Genomic DNA, 15,287 nt, shown 5'->3' on the forward strand with positions numbered 1-15,287 from the left:
ATCTTCCACAAATGCCCAACCCGATGTGGTCACTGCTGTTTTAAAACCTTTGTTGGCTTCCCAGTCAAATGCGGAGTAAAGTTCAAACAGCCAGCCAAGCCACCTGACCCCAGCTGACCTTTCCCGTGGCACCTCCTGGCTCTCCCTCCTCCCTCCCCATCACGGCTATCATGTTCCAGCCCCCGCAAACTCGCTGTTAACCGAGCACAGCACCCTTGCACATGCTGTCCCCTTGGTCGAGAATTCCTTTACCCTTCATGAATCCTCTCAGACGGTGGCTCCACTGGGATGGAGTTAGTCACTCTCTCTGCCTTCTTTTTATTGCATTTGTCACTTTGCATTGTGATTGTGTCTGTTGTGACTTGTCTTATTTAGTGAACTCAGCACAGTCCTTGGCATTTTCCAAACAGGTGTTCACTCACAGCCACTATTTAATGATCACACACCAACTCTGGCATCACATACACTCCTTCACTTACTTAACGCTCACGACGACCCCACAAAGTAGACTTCTCCCCCAGTGAATAGGAACACAGATGGTAACTTGCCCAAGATCACAGAGCTTGTCAACGGCTCAGCGGAGACCTGAACCCTGGTCTAATTCCAAAGCTCACACCTTCTATTATAGCAGGCAGCCTGCCCTATCCTCCCTCCCTTTTCCGAATCCCTTACTCATCCTACCCTTCCATGGTCCCCCTGCCCAAGCTCTCTCCATCGGCCCCTCACCCCACCTCCAGGCACCCCAGCAGGTGCCTCTGTGAGGACTGCATGTCCTGGCTTGAGCACATTGCTGGAATTCAGGCCATAGAACATGGAGCCTCATGGCTGCATCGCAGATGCTGAGATGTTAGCTGGGTGTCACAAGACCAAGGAGATAAAAGAAACCTTTCACACCTCAAATGTGTTTGAAACCACAAAGCAAACAAGTCCATGGTTTATAACAACAGGGTTTCTTCAGGATGGTTATCAGGTCTCCAGAGAGGATGGGAGCCAGCCTGACTGGGGTTTGGGCAGGAATTCTGCCAACTCAGTCTGGCTTGAGTTGGTCAAAGCTGCCACCTCAGAATAACAAAGGGCGTAGGAAGTGCAATGCGTGTCGCAGCACTGTCCCCAGTGCTGGTTTCAGCAATGTCAGGGTGGCATTCGTGTTCTTTGGGCTGATTTCCTCTGGTCACTCATGCTCAAAGTTTTGGGGCCTTTTGAGATTTCTCTCCCACTCGCCCTCCCTCCTGCCACAAGTCCTGCAGACTATTAGGAGACTGGGCTGCAGCAAGGTAATCCCAAAGTTTGCATTTACCCTGAGAATGAAGAACAATCAACATGTAGTGAATGTGATGGGGATGGGTCACCTTTAGAATGGCCCATCATGATCTGATGTGGGCGAGCGGAGAGTTTCCGGAACCCCAGATCCCAATTAGAGGTGGCCATTTGGTGGTTTCCTGCATGTAGCACCTGCATCGGCGTTCATAAGCTCACAGCCTCATCACACACACTAAATCTGGCAAAAGAATCCTTTGATAGAGGAAGGGACGGTGATCATCATGGGATAAAGGAGCCCTGCAGAATCAGAATTTTAGGAGGAAAGGGTGCTCTGACCAGTTGACTGGGAATTTGCCCTGGGGCTGAACGAAGTGGTGATGCCACCAGAGTCCCAGAGAGGCCGGGGCCCTCAGTGGATGAACACGTTTATCTGATTGTGATACACTCTTTATTCTTGCTTCTCCAGCCCTCTCTCCATCCCCAGGTCCACTCCTTGAGTCTGTAAGGCCTGGCATCACAAGTCTCCAGGTGGCTCCTTTCCAACCTCTCCTGCCTCCTCTTCAAACATGGCTGATTCTACACGACTGCCCTGCTCAAGAGCACTTCACACGTACGCAGCCAAACTCCTTGGCCTGGCTTTTGCGGCTTTCCCTAAATTGGCCTCATCATGCTTTATTTTTCAGCCCATAATGCTTGTCATCTGTCTTCAGCCGGAGGGGCACAGCTAACTTCATGTTGCTCTCCCCCTGGCGGTGCCCTGCCTGTTCTCTGCCTGCAAGTCCTACCAGCATGCATCTTCAAAACGCCGCTCCAGCCCATCCTGACTCCACCAGGCCCAACTTCTGCTTCCACACAGGAGAGCACCCCTTGCTGTGCTCCCTTGTTGTCCTGGATGTGGCTCACCTCTGTCCCCTCATGCCCCTCTGGGCTCCTAGTGAAGCACTGGGTGTCTGCCGGGGGGTCCCTGGCACTGACTCTCACTACCTTCCTGGGCTTCACTTCATTCCTTACTTGAACTCCCTGAACAGCAAATCTTCCATGCGGCCACCTCTGACCTCTGGGGCAACTCTCAAGAGTCCAGCAGAGGGTGGTGGTAAAATCAAAAGAAGACTGATGAGAAGGACTCGAAGAAAACTTTTAGAAAGAAACCAGAGACTAAGCAGGGATGTGTGTGAAATACTGGTTTTTATTGGTTGGCACAATATTACAACCTACAGTTCCAATGCCCTTCCCTCCCACACAGTTCAAGTGGAAAGAAACTGATTAACACACAGAAAGGAACAGCACACTCACAGGTTTAAGCATTTGTTTTTACAAAAAGGAGTCAGATATAGGGGTGGTGGGATTTTAGGGATAGTACCAGAGCTCCAGCTAGACTATGGGGGAGGGCTTTGCTGTCCTCTGCTGCCGGCACACATGAAGGGATGCTTTAGTAAGGGGACAGTTACACACGGCTGGCTGGCTATTAAAGGGGGAAAAGGGGGACTTGCATCTGCTGTGCACCTGTCTCAGACCCAAACCTGAACTTTCTTTTCAGCCCTCCCCCACAACCCGCCTGCCCCCACGGGAAAGAGAGGTATGAAGGAAGCCTAAGAACAGCCTCCTAGAGAAAGGGTGCAGGAAAACTCAGTTTCCTTCCACCTCCTCTGGACCCATTCTGCTCCCCTCAGCTCCTAAGAGCACTGAGAGACTGGGGAAGAAGCCAGGCCTGGGCAGGCGGCTCCAAGTGGGCAGGGAGGAAAACTCGCTTTTCCATACAATACCAAGCAAGGTTGTTTTGCAAACGAAAAAATGGAAAACAAGACCATGCACCCCTGGGTCAGGAGCTCCTACGTCCTGGAGCACATTTGGATAGGGGTAAGGGCGACGTTATTCCAAACCCCAGTTGTGAAAGGTCGCAAGAGGCTAAGGGACCATAACCAACCCCTCCTCCCACACAAGCGCCTTTCCTTGGATTCCCTGGGGTTTTGTTGAGCTCATCTGGGGTTATTCTGCTACCCTCTCCAAGGATGAGTACTCAGCCCATTGGCCACTCCACTTTTTACCCTTTCTAGAAATATACAGCACACTGCCTAAACAGGTGATCCATTCTCACTCTGCAGAATGGTCACCAAGGAACCAGGTGACCTAGGGGTGGAAAGGCTAAGTTGTTTGCTTTTCTGGGTGGTCCTGATGGAAGGGGACAGCAGTGGAGTTCTGGTGGAATCTGAAGTCTGGTTTGAGTCTGTGTGATCCCCAGGGGACTGACTGGTCCCTGGGTACATGGGCCCCTGGCTCTGTCTCAGTTCTGGAGACTTTGTCATTTAGGCCTCAGCTAAAACATGAAGGGAAAGGGACAAAGACTTTGTCCTTCAGAAAAAGTTAAACTCAATACATCTTGGCTACTTTATCTCCATCCAAAGGGTTCCCTGGAAACACCTGTTGAACTTGGCCAAAGGGAGACTGCACCTGTGCAATACACTTGAGAAGACAGGGTTCAGAAGCACCTCTAGTTCATCTGTTTCAGAACTGGAATGGTCCCAGGGAGTTTAACCCTTCTGGTGCTGATGGTAGATGAGTGGAGTGGAGGTGAGCAGAGTTGGGAAACCCCTCAAATATGCCTCATGCTGTTTGGAGATCATACCCTGTAGCTCAGCAAATAGAGCTGGGGTCTCACTGCTTCTTCCTTAGAGCCCATCCCCTACCAAGGTGATTGAGTAGGTGGGAAAAAGGTCCTTGAAATAAAGACTGGCCTCTTTATACAAAATCAAATATAAAGATGCTACTAACAGGCTTCCACATCCTCCCTCTGAAACACTTGGGTAGGCCAGAGATACCTGCTTTACTTTTACAACATCCTCAAATGCTCCTACTTCCTTAAACACATGGTGTACACTGGTAGTTAACTTTAAGATAGATGCACTAACTGACATTTTATTCATTTTAACCACCAACTTTTTCTTCAATTATAAATCAGTTTGAATGTTTTCAGACCATGAGACAATAAAAACGGACCTGACATTTATAAAACTGCACCCCACACTGTGTCTCTTTTATAATAGAGTGGACCAACTGTTTTTCTAACTACAAAATGCAACACTGTGCAACTGCTGGGCCCTGGACTCCCTCGTGAATCTGTGCCCTGAGCAGCACTTCTATGGCCATGAATGGGTGAGTGCAAGGGTGAGGTTCTCAGAGGCAGAACAAAACACCTGAAGCAAACTGGATTTTGGAGGACAGAATCCCTTTGGATTCTGAGCAAAAAATGCTCTCAGTCACGTGGGAGGAGGCAAAAGGGCAGGTTTGTGTCTGCACACCGTGGCTTAGGTGCCTGCAGCTCCCTCGGATCCTTCATGTCCTCAGGAGGAGCACAGGCCAGTTGCTGGCTGGGCGAAGGCCCTTGAAGTCCTCCCCTCCCCCCAGTGCTTTGGAAGCTCTCCAAGACCTAACTTCAACCTGCCCCCGTGGAGGCCTTACGTGGAGCAGGCCTATCTATTCCGGTTGTGGGTGTCTCCATAATCAGCCTCTATCTTCCCTGGCATAAGTCATATCTATTATGTTAAGACCAAGCCTTAACACTGAAATGCTGTTTTTTTCCAATGGGACAGTAATGAGGTAGAAGAGGCTACATGGATCTATTGCTTTAGGTTAACATTTTCAATTCAGCACAAAAGTGTTCAGAAAGCCAGGCTCGTATCAGTATTACTTCCAGTATTACTGGAGAAATGACTTCCTGAAGGTGAGCCACTCCACCCCACTGTACAGACAGGGAGTCCAGTCTCAAGGCCCAGCATCGGGAATGGGTATCTTGCTTTCTTCCTGAGAAGTTCCAAAGACTTAAGATTTTGATCTTAATGCCTGATTAGGGCCTCAAGCCCAGAAGAGTGATTTTACTGTATTGGTGAAAGGTTCCCTGAAAGGCGCATCCCATGGATAACGTCCACAGATGGTGAGCAATTTAGTAGGTAATTGTTCCAGAACCAGAATTTATGTTCCCCAACTCAAATATTTATAGAATCTTCACATCTGGCCTGGCTGCAGTGGGGGTGGAAGGGCGGGTAGCACATCAAAATGGTGATGAACCTGGAAAATGACAAGGCTGCTGCTTTTGTATCTTTTAAAGCCTATCTCCAGGGGGTTAAATGCCTTTTTTTGCTGTTCTAGTGGCCCCTGTTTGGGGTTAAGAACTCAGAATGTAAACTGAAGGAAACCTATTTAATTCAACAACCTAATTGTTGGAGGAACAGAAGCAATGACTCGCCACCTTCTAGATATTAATCTTGCTTTTTCAGCCAAAAGCACTTCCTTCTTCCGCAGAGGCCCTCCTGCTGTGCTCAATTCTGAGTTAAGGAGGCTTTTCTTTGCGCTCCCCTTGCCAGGTGGACAGTCTCATTTTCTAGGACAAGCTCAGGCTCACAGATCATCACTATCAACAAAGATTTAGGGGAGAGACATGCCCTTTTCACTTCAAAAGCTTCACGTAGCAGACACACAACATCAAATCACGTGACTGCCAGCCTCAGCTCAAGGAGTCTGTTATAATCAACACCAAATGGGATTCTTTATTTCTCTTTTTATTTATTAATTTTTAAGGGGATTAGGAGGACAAACTATTGGATTACTCTGAAGGTGAGAGATATCATTTTTTAAATGTCCTGATTAGGCTTCACCCATCCCTGAAAGGTTATCAAGCTAATGCAAAAACATTGTCGAAGTGTGAAGCCGCCTTTTCAGAGACAGGAGTGGAAGGCTCCTGGCTTCCAAAGGAGAGTCTGCCTAAAAGGAGGTTCCCAGGGCCTGTGATGACCTCAAGTCAACCTGATGTAGTATATTCTATAGATTGCAGTATTTAGCAATTCACAATTTACTTGAAAATCTCAAGTGTCTTACTGCTTTAGGTGACATGTCAGGTGACGTGGAATACACAGCTCTTCTGGATGGTGTGGTCTCTGTTGCAAGCTCACCCCAGAGTGCAGAGGCTGACTCGGGTGCTTTCCCACCTACCCCAAGTGAGGGGGGGGGTGCCCTGATGGAGCAAGGCTGACGCCACTAAGGTTGACAGCTGCAGAGCCTTGGGGAAATAGGTTCCATCCCAGCAGTGCTCAGAAGAAACGACTGCCACCCCAACTGGGCAGTATAAACTGCACAGCCTCAGGTCTGACTTCTTTTAGAGTCTTCAGGAATAAGAACTCAAAGAGCCATCTGCATTATTTAATCACCATTAAACAATCTCCTCTCCCTAGAAACGCTTGAGTTGACTATCCCGCATGTCTCCTATTTTTTGTAAAGATGTAGGTGTGAAATGCAGGTGGGACCAGGATATAGAGTTATATTATCGACTCTCATTTCTCTTTAAGCAAAAATTCATCCCACTGTGGAGATTTCTCCAGGTATTTCTTCTAATGCTAAATCCACTCTCAACTAGGATGGGCTTAGAGAACACTTCAGAAATATTAAAAATTATACAGTTGTGGCAAAAATCACATTGTGGTTATTAAATCCTTTTTGTAAATGAACAAAAATATGGCTCAGGCTAAGCTGTTTAAAAAAAAAGATCAGGTGGGGAGATCAACAAAGATATTAACACAGCACTAGATGGAGATGACAAATATGTTAAGTACAAGGTATGAAACGCACATCCATGTCCATCAGAAGACCGATTACTCCCCTCTGTTGAAGAGGTTTAGAAGAAGCCCCCAATAAGCACTGTACGTGGAGAAGAGAAAGGGGAAGGAGAAGGAGGAAGCATGGTTCTATGGGGAACTTCTTCCTCCTAGAATTCTCAAAAAAAAGGTGACTTTTTTTTTCTTCTAAGCAAGTCTAAGAGACTTTACAGGGGCTGACTCCTAACACTGAAACAGAAAATATTTCTCTGCCATGAAGGAACTTGACTATGTAGCAACAGTGTACAAAAAACTGCAAACGCTCTCAGAGGGCAGTGACCCACTCTGCTCCCCAGAGGCTGCGGGAAGCAAGGCCTCCAGTGCCTCACTTTCCACAGCACTGGCAACGCAATGCAGAGGGCGGAAATCCTGTGGCGAAGCCACCTTCTAGGCCTTTGCTCAGGCTTAGCAGGGTGATACTCCCACACTCTCTGATCCCTCCAGATGGCCTCAGCTCAGACTCAGCAGTGAGGAAACCCTCTCCTCACAGGGCAGATGGGGCAGCAGACACTTGTAAAAATAAAACAGTCAGTTCAGTAACTTTTCCATCCTGTTTTGTTTACCATGAGAAAAATCAAGACTCCTCTTTCATGGGCTGCACTGTTCTGAGAGGCGACCAGAAAACCTAACGTGGTCGACTCCTGGTAGTCCTCTTTCTCTTTCTCTCTCTCTCTCTCTTTCTCACACACACACACACACAAACACACACACACACTCACTCACTCACACACAGTCCTGGTCCAAAAAAACGGCATGATCTCACTGTTGTTTCCCCAAGGGCTGCAATTTATAAACCAAAAACAAATTTTAATTTAAAAAAAGCCATTGCTATCTTTCTCCATCCCGAGTATGGTGAACTCTGATGGGCACTCTGGTAATAATCAGAATCTAAGATGTGCCCGTTCACTGTGAGAGAGACTCGATATCTGCCCTGAACACAGGAACCTGTTTCTGCCAAGCCTGAATAAGGCGAGTACTTGCAGAATTAATGGCAAATCAGTGTTGTCTAAATATTCTGCAAGTAGGGTAAACTTTGAGCTTTCCTCTGTTTTTCCTTGCTTTCTTTGGGGGAGATAGAAAGGTTACTGCAACCATGTGTCTAAGTAATGTATCACAAAAGGGCTGTGACTACACGTCAGGAGATAGCCATGGTGTTTAGATGCCAGGGAGGGAAAAACACCGACCCCTGCTCACCAGAATCCCAGTGCAACAGATAACCGCATCAGTTTCAACAATTCTGGTGTTGGACAAAGCCTCCTTTTGTCAGTTAAGGAAGCATCAGCACAACCTCGCCAGTTAACTGCATTAATGGGATCCATTCATGTCACTGACAAATACTTCTTGGTACAGTTCACTTTCCTGACCCAAAGACGCCAACAACCATCCAAACAGGACTTTGTAGGGTAGTATATTATTATACCAGCCCAGTGAAAACATCTTCAGGTCACTAAAAACTGCACAAATACTATTAACAAATGCAGTTCCTGTTTCAAGAGTACTAATCATTTTCCTGCAAAGCTCTTTCAATCTGTATCATAAAGGTAGAATTTATTTTGAAGATTGTTTTGGGGACTCCATTTAGTGCTGAGCTGAACTTATTTTATTGTCCCCTTTATTTATTTGCACAGAACCTCAGAATGCTCTAAATCAGGTAATAAGCAGCAGTGTGTTCGTTTTTAAGTAGGACACATGAACAGTGAGTTGGCATTTAGATTCAAATCCCATGGTGCTTTCTATCCACTGGGACCCTTACTTAGGGACAGGATTCCTTTCCCAGAGGTAGAGCGGTCTCCTAAGGAAACTGCCGGCACTGCTTTTTGGCTCCGTGTTTTAAGACTGGGAGAGAAGATGCAAACCGAGAATAGATAGCAAAAATTTAAGTTCATCAACTGATGTCCCCTAAAACACTGAACATTAAATGACACAGGCCTACCAGATACTATATTTCTTTTAGTGGGAGGGAAGAGCAAAAGCTTTTCAAAGTTTGAGTATTTATTAGAATTTTTAAATAAAGAGAACTACGATTTTAATTTCACATCTTGGCTATGTTTTGACAAAGGAGATGCCACCAAGAGTATAGCAACAAACTCCTGTCCCAAGCCAGGGATTGATCAGTGCCCCCCACCCCCAGCCCCGGTCTCAAGACCCTTTTCTGCCTACTTCTCGACTAAACAACACAATTGGCAAATGAAGCCAGCATCAAACCTGTATCAAAACCCAACAAGACAGTTTGCAGGGAGCCAATGCATTATGTTGCTGTTCTAATAACTGATTAAGCATTCTCCCATACCACTTCTCAGCGGACGATGGACCTTTCACATCCCAGTGGGAGACATATTTAATATTTCTGAGCATGCTCCATGGTGCAATTACAAGTGCTATAACATTACAAAGACAAGCAAACATCTGAATTTTCCTCCTGTGTACTTTTCAGGAACGTAACATGGTTACCCAGAACAGGGACAGGACTGTACAGCTGCACTTGCCAAGTATAGTTGGATGCTTCAGAGCACAAGGACAATATCCAGTTCAGCACAGTGTAAGGCATGGATGCACAGGGAGAGAGGCCTTTGTCGGCGATAAGTAGCATTATGGAAAAAACTCCAAACCAGCAGGATAGAAACAGTGCTCGACGCTCCAGTTTTTTAGATAGTAATCCCAAGAATCCAGTTCAAATCCCTATTGTCAACATGTAGGGAGGAATTCAATTTCTAGCATTGTTTCTCCAGATCTGAGCTGAGGCCATTTGCTCCTGGCTTGGTAATAAAAAAGAAAATAGGTTTCTTCCTGTTTCTTTCTTGGCATGGAAACACAGCTTTGAGAAGAGAAGGCCATGAGTCCTGGGAGCACTATGAAGGTAGCTAAACTCTTCCCATACCCTACATAACTACAGTCAATGACTGGGAAAAGAGAGAGGACAGGGAACTTTACCTAGCCACTAGCATCAGAAACAAAAAAGTAAATTAATTGTGAGGCTCTCCACTTCAGAAACACCCTGAATTTAAAAAACAAAACTTTGAAAAATTAAACAGTTAAATCCCTCTTCTAAAAGTCATTTATTTACATATTATATGCCCAGTATATAATGTGTAGATAAATGTATCTTGCAGTGAAAGTGACCAGCCTACCAGACTTAACAGCACATTACAGGACAAATTCTTGAAAGATTTCATCTCATATTGGTATCTTTTAATAAAAAAAAAAAAAAAATTAAAAAAAAAATCTGGCCAGGGCTGGGATGAAACAGACAGGAACACTTCAGAATCCAAGGCAGAGGGAAGGCTGTTTGCCTCTTTAGAGAATTGTAGGGGTGTGAAAAGGGAGAGACAGATCATGCACAAAAGTACTGACAAATTACACACCCACCCCCCACCCCCTCAATAAAAAGAGAAGAAAAAGCCCCATCACTTAACACCAAACAGCAACATTATCAATAAACCCTTTCTCTGCTGCCCATCATGCCTTATTTGAAAGAGGAGGCCTGTGAGGAGAGGTGAAAGAGCAAGGGTGAGAGGGAAGACCTGCACTTCAGTCTAGTTTCCAATTTCCATTTCTCTTACAGGAAATCTTCAGTCATCTGATGCCTGGCATCGAGCTCTGAGCAGAAACTGAGTAAGTGGTGGCCACGAGCGGGGTGCCATTGTTGGCTGAGTAGCCTTGCCTCAACGTTTCAAAATACGATGCTTGCACCGGTTTGTGATACTGCAGCACTTTTATGGCATCTTCTATTTTAAACCATTCCCGCTTCCTTCCTGTCGAGGCAGAGAGAAAAAGAAATCAGTACAAAAGGAAAGCAGCAGGTTTCTGACCCTAAAACTTTTGAGAAAATGTAGAAAAAAACATGGAAGCAATGGTTATCAGTGTTTTTCTTTTCTTTTTCACATTGAAGTATAACTGACCTACAACACTATGTTAGTTCCAGGCGTACAACATAGTGATTTGATATTTCTATACATTACAAAATGACCACGATGGTTATCAACATTTAAAAAACATGTAAGTTTATTTTTCCTTATTTTCTTTTCCTACAAGGGTGATGCAAGCACTTTATATGCTTCAAATATTACACAAATATCTAATGCAGAAAACAGGTAAGAAATCTGGAAACTGAAGAGCTGAAAGTCATTGTGTGAAACCTGCCCTCTAAAGAGAACCACTGCTAGTGGTTTCCTCTTGAGCTCCGGGGCCTCTGGGCTTCCTTGGCTTGTACATAAGTGCCTGAAGCCCGCCAGCAACCCCATCTCCTGCAGAAACAGACATGAGCATCAGCTTCCAGAATTACCAGGATGGCTGACTTGTAATCAGTTATTTATTTTAAAATTTTTGTATAAGAGTGATATATCTACAAAAAAGAAAATATTTTCTCAAAAAGAGGAAAATATAATCTCAACACAATCATTATTAACTTTTCAGTGTATTTACATTTTTTTCAAATGCATGTTTTAAAATCCTCCATTATTTTTTCTCTTACAAAAATAACAAAAGATCATTGGTTAAAATTGGGAAAACAGAAGAAAGCATAAATAAGATAATTACCTGTAATCTTATAAACCAGAAGTAACTACTCTTAATACCTTAGTGCATTTGCTTTTCTTTCATCTTATTTGAAAAAGACACAGTTATTTGAGCAACTATAATTGGGATCATGCTTTAAGGTGCTCGGAATCCTCAGAGGCCCTGATGGAGTGCTGTTGTTAGGAACATGGACACTGAAGCTAATATGCTGGGCTCCAATCACATCAATGGCTCTAATGAGCTGCACAGCTTTGGGCAAGTTACTGAACCTCTCTGGGCCCCACTTTCTTCATCTATAAAATAGAGATAATAAATAATGCCTATCTCACAAGTCTGTTGTGAGGGCTAATATGTAAAGCATTTGAACAATACCTGGGACAGAGTACATGCTGTAAGAGTTTGCTTTACTATTACTGTTGTTATTGCTTCTTTTCCACTTCACATTGTTTCTTAAGCATTCTTCTCTGTTGTAAAAGTATGATATTTAATGGCTGCATTACATCATAATATCTAGCATGGATATAATGTCATTCACTTAACCATTTCCCTATCATTGGACATCAACAGTCTGCAATTTTAGTTATTATAAATAATGCTACACTTAAAAAAAATTTGAACACTAGAGGGCTTGTGATACTGTCAAACAGCTTTCCAGAAGGATGTACTGATCCCCAATCCTGCTTTTGTGTGTTGGAATGTCAGTCTTACCACACTCCTGCCAGCACTGTTAACTTTTGTTTGGCATTGCCAATTCTTTAGGTGAAAACCAGTACCTCATCTTTGTTTTCACTTCAAATTCATATTTTAATGTAGTTCTAATGAGTGTATATACAATTCTGTATCCTGTTTTCAGTCACCAACACGATCTCATAAGCACTTTCCCATGGTGTAGAGCTTTCATAAGTATGCGTTTAACTGCCTAACGTTCCATCAGATGAATGGACCTTAGATCACTTAACATTTGCTGACCTGTACATTTTAAGACCCAATTTTTCATCTGAAAAAGGCTCATCTGAAGGAAGGCTCATAGGCTTATTCCCATATTCAGATTGTTTCATTAGAGTCAATTCTCAGCAGTGGGAGTACAGGTGAAAGGCTTGTTTGGATATTAACAGAGCAATGGTACCTTAAAAATTAGTATCACAAGTGTGTGACTCCCACCAGACAGAGTACTCTGAGGACAGGGCCAGCCACACCACTCACCTCTGTTTCTTTTTCAGGCCCCAGCACCGGCTGTCAAGGAGTCTATTTTTAATACCCCCCACACTGAATTTATTTATACTTAAGTTTATTGCATTCTTACCAAACACAAAGCCATTAAAAGCTGAAGAGCTATGAAATGCCCAGATCAACAATGTGAGAGGCATGATGGCAAAGCATATACTAACAATAAAGGGAGAGGCTTTGGTAAATGAATTATATCTGTTTGCCAATTTACAACAGAAGATAATAATATTATACTTTTCTAGAATATACTTTCCTTCAGAGCTAAAAGATTAAACCATGAGCCAACCATTAAAATCACCTCAATTTTTAGGTCAAAAGACATATATACAGACTTCCCTGGTGGCGCAGTGGTTAAGAATCCGCCTGCCAATGCGGGGTACATGGATGGGTTCGATCCCTGGTCCAGGAAGATCCCACATGCCACAGAGTAACTAAGTCCATGCACCACAACTACTGAGCCCACACGCCTAGAGCCTGTGCTCCGCAACAAGAGAAGCCACAGCAATGAGAAGCCCGCACACTGCAACAAAGAGTAGCCTCCACTTGCCTCAACTAGAGAAAGCCCATGTGCAGCAACAAAGACCCAACACAGCCAAAACAAAAAAAAAGGACATATACATGCAATAGTGATCTGAGATCAAAGAAAATGGCTCCTTAGGAGAAAGTCACGTGCACCTGAAGGGTAACATGAATATAACTGGAAACTACTCCCATCACTCTACACCTACTATACAGCTCTGGAGGGAGGGGCTCACACAACCAAACCGACAGTTTTCTCTTAACAGTATGAATAAGCACTGCAAGGAACAGCCACGGCCATGCTCCCGCCTAAGGTTCATGGCCAGCAGCGGGCCTAGCATTGCGGAGGCCTTGATCAATACCTGCTTGGGAGGATCCAATTTGGTTTTAGAATCAACAGGTCTTATTTTTATGGGCCGCATTTCTAAATGTTGACTATGTACCCAACTCTGGCTTCCTCTTAAACATTTCAAAATAGTACCTTTCACAAGTTCAGAAATGGACATCCTTCTGTTATTTCTTTTCTTTATCAGGCTCTCATTTGTGGTTGTGGGTAATGACCTACGGCACGGCCAGGGCCGGTTGTGGGGAGCTCTTTGGAGGCCATCTGGGGATAACTTACCAATGTTAACTGAGTCTTCCCAGTCTTCCAGCACTTCTGTGACAATGAGCACATAGACATACGTTCTGTGCTTCCTCTCCTGGTTCTGAAGGGCAAAGAGGGACAGAGAGAGTTTTTCCTTAGAGAGCTGAGATTATGTAAACGTCCAGAGAGCTTAGACCCAAGGATTCCTTTCACTTTTTATCGTCCTACAATCAGATATGGAATAGCACCAACTGGCCTATTTAAAACATGCCACACTTGAATCTGAGGGTGAGCTCTTTGCCTGGGCTTCCAAAGCCAAGGCTTTACCCTCTTTTTTCTGCGCAACTTCTCAATACTGAGAAAAGGATTTGGGACCTCTTGAGAAAAAGGCACCAGGTAAATTTAACTAGCTAGAACACCAGAAAGAGAAGAGACTGTGGTGGGCAGGGGTCCCATCAATGTGAGCAAGCTGATTACCTCACACATCTCCCCTCCTCCTACTAACCCTGCTCATCTTTATTCCCTGATTTCCTACTTTCTCCAAATCTCTAGTCCAGACTATGTCCTTGTTTGTCTCTTGTGCTATAGCTACTTATCTTCCACTTCTCCTCTGTCTCCTTTACACTTATCTATCCCTCCTCACATCTTGGGAGGAGAGGAAGAGAGGTAGACACGGGAAAAACAATTCTAACAAATAATTCTAGTTAATTGGAGGAGATTATGGGATTTTAAAAAGAACGCATGTTATTCTCTGCTGGTGCTGCACTGTTGTGAAAACTTGGTGAAACAAAGATGGCATCTTTCCTAGATTAAGACTGCAATGGACAATGTTTATGTCCTCCCCCGCCCCCCCCAATTCATATGTTGAAATCCTAACCACCAAGGTAATAGTATTAGCAGGTAGGGGACAGTGGGAGGTGACTGGGTTATGACAGAAGACCCTCATGAATAGAATTAGTGCTCTTATAAAAGAGACCCCAGAGACATTCCCTCTTCTGCCATGTGAGAACACAGAGAGAAACCGCTGTCTATGAACCAGGAAGTGGGTCCTCACCAGACACTGAATCTGCTGGCATCTTGATCTTGGACTTCCTAGCTTCTAGAGCTATGAGAAATCAATTTCTATTGTTTATAAGCCACTCAATTTCTGGTATTTTGTTACGGAAGCCTGAATGGCCCATGGTGAAGATATACGTGGTTATTAATTTGATACCAATTGCACCAAAGATTTTAACAGACTTACCTCAAAAATTCCGACTAATCTTCCCAATGTCCCTTTCACTCCAGCCTGAAAAATAAAAAAGAAAGATTCATACATTGACATTGCTTACATTGCTGGCTGGTCTCATTCTGAATCTTCTTTTTCTTTTTTTTTAAAATAAATTTATTTATTATTTTTGGCTGCGTTGGGTCTTCGTTGCTGTGTGCGGGCTTCTCTAGTTGCAGCGAGCGGGGGCTACTCTTCCTTGAGGTGCGTGGGCTCTAGGCGCACAGGCTTCAGTAGTTGTGGCTTGCGGGCTCTATAGCACAGGCTCAGT

General features: G+C 44.5%; 1 protein-coding gene and 1 long non-coding RNA gene across 2 annotated transcripts in view; one reads left to right on the forward strand and one right to left on the reverse strand.

Annotated features, from left to right (window-relative positions):
* The window catches only part of LOC115860816 (uncharacterized), a 23,284-nt gene extending 18,932 nt beyond the window's left edge, over window positions 1–4,352 (forward strand). Inside the window, exon 4 of the long non-coding RNA XR_004042545.2 lies at window positions 1,727–4,352. This is a non-coding gene — a long non-coding RNA (uncharacterized lncRNA). The remainder of the gene's footprint in view (window positions 1–1,726) is intronic.
* The window catches only part of NUDT3 (nudix hydrolase 3), a 107,754-nt gene continuing 94,893 nt past the window's right edge, over window positions 2,427–15,287 (reverse strand). Inside the window, exons 3-5 of the mRNA XM_030871029.2 lie at window positions 14,993–15,037; window positions 13,786–13,870; window positions 2,427–10,654 (exon numbers count right to left, since the gene is read on the reverse strand). Coding sequence (XP_030726889.1) covers window positions 10,476–10,654; window positions 13,786–13,870; window positions 14,993–15,037 — 309 coding nt within the window. The 3' untranslated portion in view covers window positions 2,427–10,475. The remainder of the gene's footprint in view (window positions 10,655–13,785; window positions 13,871–14,992; window positions 15,038–15,287) is intronic.

This window comes from Globicephala melas, chromosome 11 (genome assembly GCF_963455315.2).
Source record: "Globicephala melas chromosome 11, mGloMel1.2, whole genome shotgun sequence".
In the NCBI taxonomy this organism is placed as follows: domain Eukaryota; kingdom Metazoa; phylum Chordata; class Mammalia; order Artiodactyla; family Delphinidae; genus Globicephala; species Globicephala melas.